A 6533-nucleotide genomic window follows, 5' to 3' on the forward strand; every position below is an offset into this window, starting at 1 on the left:
GCCGTGGTACTCCGCCTCCTCGTCCGAGCCCTCGCTGGAGCGCGACGACAGGTTCTCCACGGAGCTGTGGCGTTTGGGCGTCTGGGCGAAGGAGGGCGGCACCGGCGTGACCGTGGCCGTGGAGGAGAAGGTCTCGGAGCTGTGGCGGCGCCGGCCCTGAGGGTGGGCGCGGATCACTTTGGCCGAGCGGTCCGGGTCGGGGGCGGAGTCAAGGAGGAACACGCCCAAGTGGTGCTCGTCCTGCGGCGCCGGGAGCGGAGAGGGGAGGGGCAGGCGGGCGCTGGGGGCGAGAGGAGAGACGCTCATTAATCATACAAGCAAGACTTTAAACACGATATATCGCAAATACATATCGGATCGGGATGTTGTTAAAGTATAGATGCACCGATCCAGGTCTTTTGCTTCCGATACCGGGGTTTGAGTATCGGCCGATATCCGATTATTAACGGAAACTTTCTTAAAAGCAGCTTCTGTGAGTGTGAGATCAGTAAAGTATTTTCTTCTCTTGCAAACAGATCAATGATCGATATATCTGTTAGGAATCGGGCTGAAAGACATATCAGTATCGTATCGATATCGAGGTATGAATAGTCAAGATATCAATATCTCAAAAGAAAAACATATCGTTATCGTGTTTATATCGAGTTGAACATTCAAAATATTAAAATAAAAAAAGCAAGAAATAAACGATATAGATTTTCATCAATAAAACTGCACTTTTATGTATTTTGATTTTATTTTTCACCAAAACCATAATTATATCGTATCGTGTCGATGTCGATATGTAAGAATATCTCGATATTCAGGCATGAAATTTTGTCCATATCGTTCAGCCCTGGTCATATAAAGTATATGTATGTATAAAGTTATTACCCTTTAGGGAAGAGGAACATTTTAAAATCCAGTTAATCTGTATTTAAACAGTTTATTTTGAATATTACGCTGTTTTACACTAGAGAATATACTAAAAACAGAAGATTTTTTCTTTTCAAATCATCTGGGGACCCGACGCCTCGCGACCCCCACTTTGGGAAGCACTGATGATAAACTGTCATGTGAAACCATGAAACACTTTGTACAGTGAAGATCCTCATCAAAGGCGACATAAAGGTTTATTTGATGGAAGGAACTACTTTCTGATGTTTGAGTCCCTCTGGCTGAACCTGCTCTGTGCTGATTCTGAGCCGTGGAGATCTGGCTCTCAGCTGCAGCACCGGGCGCGACGCTGCAGCTGAAACTGAAGCCTGTGATGGAGCCGAGGATCTTCACGGTAGAAACGTAAAGGTCTGACTGCAGGTGTGGGATGTTTGCAGGATTAGTGCTGTAGTGCTTAGTTGTAGTAACAGTCGTTGTAATGACAGTTTATAGACTCCTTATATCCACATTAAAGGCTTTGTACCTGTTTTTAAAGTCCAAATATCATGAAAGAAGCTTTGTTTACGTTTGAATCCTTGACTCCGCCTCTCACAGCGCCGCCGCCGCCGCCGCGTTGTGTGACTATGTTTAGCCGGTGTGGCGATAAACAAGAATGCTCTGTACTTTCACACCTCCACGTGGCTCGGAAATCACACTTTCTCCGGGATTTTCTTCTGTTCACGTGCTGCAGGGAGAGAGTCCCTCTGGGGGAGGCGGCGTGTTCCAAAAACATGTTGAGTAAGGCGGGTCATGTAACCGGCTGAGCTCGTGACCCCGCAGAGGGCGTGAGACGGAGGATAACGGGAAACTAAACTATCCGGCTCGTTTTAGAGACGTTTTCAGTTTAAATACTGCCCTGAGAAAACTGTTTATGAGCTACACTTTATCACAGAGTCAGAAAGAAACAGATCAAACTCTTTAGATCTTATTCAGATTATTATCACCAGGTGAATCTGAATTAGTAAAGTCTGACTCATTTAGATTCATCCTTAAACGGTGCTTATGTCATTGAGATGCATTGGTTCAGTCCTAGTTTATCCCTAGTTAAGTTCTACATTAGTCCTACTTTAGCTCTAGTTTAGTCCTGGTTTCCTCATGGTTTAGCCCTAGTTTTGCCCTAGTTTAGTCCTAGTTTCCTCATGGTTTAGCCCTAGTTTAGTCCTGGTTTCCTCATGGTTTAGCCCTAGTTTTGCCCTAGTTTTTCCCTTGTTAAGTTCTACATTAGTCCTACTTAAGCCCTAGTTCAGTAGTCCTGGTTTAGCCCTAGTTTAGCTCTTGTTCAGCCCTAGTTTTGCCCTAGTTAAGTTCTACATTAGTCCTACTCTAGCTCTAGTTCAGTCCTAGTCTAGTCCTAGTTTATCCCAAGTTTAGCTCTAGTTCAGTCCTAGTTTTCTCACGGTTTAGCCCTAGTTTTGTCCTAGTTTATCCCTAGTTAAGTTCTACATTAGTCCTACGTTAGCCCTAGTTCAGCCCTAGTTCAGCCCTAGTTCAGTAGTCCTGGTTTGACCCTAGTTTAGCTCTAGTTCAGTCCTAGTTTCCTCACGGTTTAGCCCTAGTTTAGTCCTGGTTTATCCCTAGTTCAGTCCTAGTTTCCTCACGGTTCAGTCCTAGTTCTGCCCTGGTTTCCTCATGTGTTTTGGCTGAAACCGTCCACATTTTTGGCTGTAACGTTTGCCGTTTTGTTTCTCTCGCTCCTTTGACGTCGTGGTGAATATGGTGAGTCGTAGTAGTTTCTTACCTCACGGCGTTCTGCAGCACCATCTGCGCCGCCGAGCCGGTCATCCTGAACGTCATCTCCTGGTACTCTCCTGCTCCTGCTCCTCCTCCTGCTCCTCCCCCGGCCGGGGCTCTCCCGCTCTCCCCACCTCGCGGCCCCTCCCCTCCCGCCGCGGCGCCGCGCTGCAGGTTCATGTAGTCGGCGTTTCCCTCCGCCCCGCTCTCCGTGGAAAGCGTGGAGGGCGGGGACAGGCGCGCCCGGCCGAACTCGATGTTGATGTACTCGCCCGGGCTGCGCGGCTCGTTGGGCGGGTGCTCGTTCATGCTGGGGAGCGTCCTCACCGTGTCCAGGGACAGGCGGTTGGGCCGGCCCGCGCGCCCTCTGTAGGGGGCGCTGCTGCCGCTGCGCACCGGCGACGGCGTGAGCGGCGAGTTCTGGCCCGGCTGCATCACGGCGTAGTAGTCGGACTCGCCGTTCCTTTGGCGTGAGCTCTGCGGGCTCATGAGCACGTACTGGTTCTCCTCGCTCTGGAGCCGCGGTAACGAGCCGGCCTGGCTCGCCGCCTGGCTCGCCGCCTGGCACGCCGCCTGGCACGCCGGCCGCGCCAGCTCCGTGGTGAAGTAGTCGGGCGGCGTTTGGAGCGGGGGCGGGTTCCCGGGCGACATGTTCATGTACTCGCCGTGGCGGTCCAGGCTCTCCATGGACGACTTGGAGCCGCAGAACATCCGCATGTAGCCGCTGTCCTCCAGGGAGCTGCCGCACGGGGAGCTGGCCTTGTAGGGGCCGCCGCTCGCCACTTGGGGGTGCACTCTGGGGTTGGTGATCTGCTTGGGGGCGGAGACGCACATGGGGCTCATGGGGACGTAGTTGTCGGATTTGGGGGTGTGTGACTGCGACGCCACGCCGGGCGTCATGGGCATGTAGCCCTCGTCCGCCGCTAAGTTGCTGCTGGAGCTGCGCGCGGAGCCGATCTCGACGTCGCCGTAGTCCTCCGGGTACGTCACTTTGGGGGACGCGGACTGCGAGCTGTGGCCCATGCGCATGAGCGTGTACTCGTCCAGGGACGCGGAGGACAGCGGCGCGACCACCCTCTGCTGCCGCGGCGTGGTCAGCGAGTGCGTGCGCTTGCGGTAGGCTTTGTCCATGCTGCCCGCGCACTTGGACCCCTCCATGACCATGTACCCGCACGACAGGTCGCTGCAGGAGGGCGGCGTGCTGGACAGAGACTCGGGCGTGTCGCTCCGCATCAGCGCGGGGAAGCGGCCGTCGCTCGGGCTGCAGCCGTACTCGTCACAGAGCAGGAACCCGCTCTCGCCCAGAGACCCGGACATGGAGGCGCTGCAGCTGAACGGCCGCCGCGTCTTGTCCGGCGTGGACAGCGTGGACAGCGGGCTGCAGCCCACAGGCGGCGAGCCGGAGCCGGGGGTGGAGCGGCTGTGGTGCAGGCTGGACGCGGACTCCAGCATGCGGCACGTGCGGCCGCTGCTGAGCGTGTGCGAGCGGCTCATGTTGCTCGGGCTCGCCGTGATCGGGATGGACATGGACACCGGGCGCGTCATGCTCCCGTCGCCCTCGCTGGACGTGCGCACGCGGCACGACGTGAACTTGCGGCCGGGCGACATGGCCGCGGCCACGCTGTCGGTGCGGGAGCGGCGCAGCAGCCCGGTCTGGCTCGGCGGGAGGTTGTTGAGGTTGCGCCGGGTCGGGACAGAGATGGGGTTGGTGCTGGCGGACTGGCTCTTACTGCGCGGCCTGAACTCGGACAGCTCCTTCATGGCTTTCATCGCCTCTAGAATGGTCTCGTGGATGTTCTGCGCCACCACCAGGTCCTCCGCCTGCATCCAGAACTCCCCCGGGCCCGTGACGGCGGAGCGGCCCACCTCGATGAAGAAGAAGCTGTCGGAGTGTCCGCACCTCCGGATGTTCATGAGCTGCAGACTCACGGCGGGGCTGTCGGAGTTCAGCTTCACGAAGCTGATGGTGCGGCTGGACAGGCACAGCCGGTACACCCCCACCAGGTTCTTCACCTGCCCCAGTCCTTTCGCCTTCAGGTTCACCTGCCACACCTCCCTGTAGGCGGAGTTAGCGGGGGCGCCGAGTCCGTAGCTGGACTCCTCGAACCCGACCAGGGAGGAGGTGGACGCGGGGCTGTCGTAGACCTTCCCCTCGGCCATCAGCTCGCTCAGCACCGCGTACCAGCTGTCCTGCTCCTGCTCGCTGTCCGCCGCCACCGCGAAGTACTCGTCCTTCGTGTACAGCGCGACCAGGTGCTTGTGCTTGGCGTCCGCGCGCTTGTTTACGCACAGGCACGAGTCCAAAGTTATGCAGCGCTTGGCCGCGGATCGGTTCCTCCATTTCTTCTCGCTCTCGTAGTACTCCAGGCGCGCGGGGCTCCTCTCCGTGGCCTCCTGCAGCACGAAGAAGCGCCGGTGCCCGTGCTTCTGCTTGCGGAGGTAGCCGCACTTCTTCACGGAGAACAGGTGTCCCCCCGGCGCCGCGGCTGTGCTCGGTGTTGTCGTAGGAGGAGGAGGGGGGCTCGCCATCGCGTTCCCCCTTCAAAACAAACGTGTCTGTCTCGCGTCTCTCTGCGGAAATCTACTCAAAAAGCCCAAACCCTCACGATCTGAAGAGTGTTCGTTAATCCATGTCCTCGCGCGGGCTGGGGGAGCAGAGGCTCGTCCTGGAGCGCCTTCGCCTTTGGGATCTTCTCCGGAGGTGAGGAAAACAACATGTGACGCTGCTGCTCTAAAAACAGACCGAGGCAGCGGGAGGAGGAGGGACCCGCGCGGAAGGGGCCGTGCCCGTCACTCAAGGCCCTCCCGCGCTGCTCATTGGCCCGCTCTGCCTTAATGCGCAGGCGCTCCGGTCCCGCCCCTTGTTCCCAAACAGCCCTGTCATGCAAAAGCGAAATTGGCAATGTCCTTTTTTGAAAAACAACAATCAACAACCGGGCGTTACAGCAGCTGTTATTATCACGCAGAACACGTGGTTTACACTCCCTTTGCACATCGTTTCCAAATATAACACGCACTTCTACCTCTATAAGCGTAAACATAATCATCTATTTATACTTTTATCCAAACACGCGCGTCTAATTGATGCATTTCGCTGATTTAAAGCTGAGGCTGTGCGTAAGAACAGTCCACAGCCGTGAAATGCGCGTGCCCCGGCCATGTAAACAACCCACGGTGTCCTAGTTGTTATGTAAGACGCGCTGTTGTGGCCTATTTTTACTCCGCGGGTTTTCCTCTGTTGCCGCCGCATTGTGCGACATTTGGAGCGCGCGATGGCACCGACCCATTTCCAAAAAATCAGCATGAAACATTCACAATGACCCAGACGTGTTTATTTAAGGGGGAATCCCGGGGTTATCGGGGAAATCCGCGTTCAAAATCACGGGATATTTGGGGGATTCGAGCGGGGGATCGGTGCGTAAAAGGTTTGGCGAGGTTTGGCACGTTTTTACGCACGCGTTATTTCGGTTATGTTTGAAGGGGAAAACAGTCGTCTCATGAGAGGGGAAAGACCTGCGAAGTGCGTCAGAGGGAGAGGGATTAAACCAGGCGGACACGTGCTGCCCTCTGCAGGAGACGGGGAGAATCGCAGCGCTTATGTAAACATTGCGTAAAGTTACAAAAGCGCCTCGATTATGGCTTTTATACTAATTAGGCCTTTACCACAGCGAACCACAAGGGCGAGGCTAATGTTTCTGGCAGGTATACGATGTAAAAACCGATCTACTGTTTATATTAGGGTTTCCACAGATTGGAACAAGTCAAATGTTGTGCTTTTTTATGCTTAAACTAAATATTTTTTATGTCATAATCGCAATAAACTCAGCAAAACCTGCATCTGGACCAAATCCCTTGTTTTTCTGATCAACTCCTGGTGTAAAAAGATG

At 55.0% G+C, this 6533-nt stretch overlaps 1 protein-coding gene across 1 annotated transcript in view; it reads right to left on the reverse strand.

Annotated features, from left to right (window-relative positions):
• The window catches only part of LOC306982156 (insulin receptor substrate 2-like), a 17855-nt gene extending 12613 nt beyond the window's left edge, over positions 1-5242 (reverse strand). The window contains exons 1-2 of the mRNA XM_079581962.1: positions 2654-5242; positions 1-280 (exon numbers count right to left, since the gene is read on the reverse strand). The exon at positions 1-280 is cut by the window's left edge and continues 130 nt beyond it. Of these exons, the coding sequence (XP_079438088.1) occupies positions 1-280; positions 2654-5175 (2802 nt within the window). The 5' untranslated portion in view covers positions 5176-5242. The remainder of the gene's footprint in view (positions 281-2653) is intronic.
• Positions 5243-6533: the final 1291 nt, after the last annotated feature.

This window comes from Gobius niger (assembly GCF_951799975.1).
Source record: "Gobius niger genome assembly, chromosome: 23".
Lineage (NCBI taxonomy): Eukaryota > Metazoa > Chordata > Actinopteri > Gobiiformes > Gobiidae > Gobius > Gobius niger.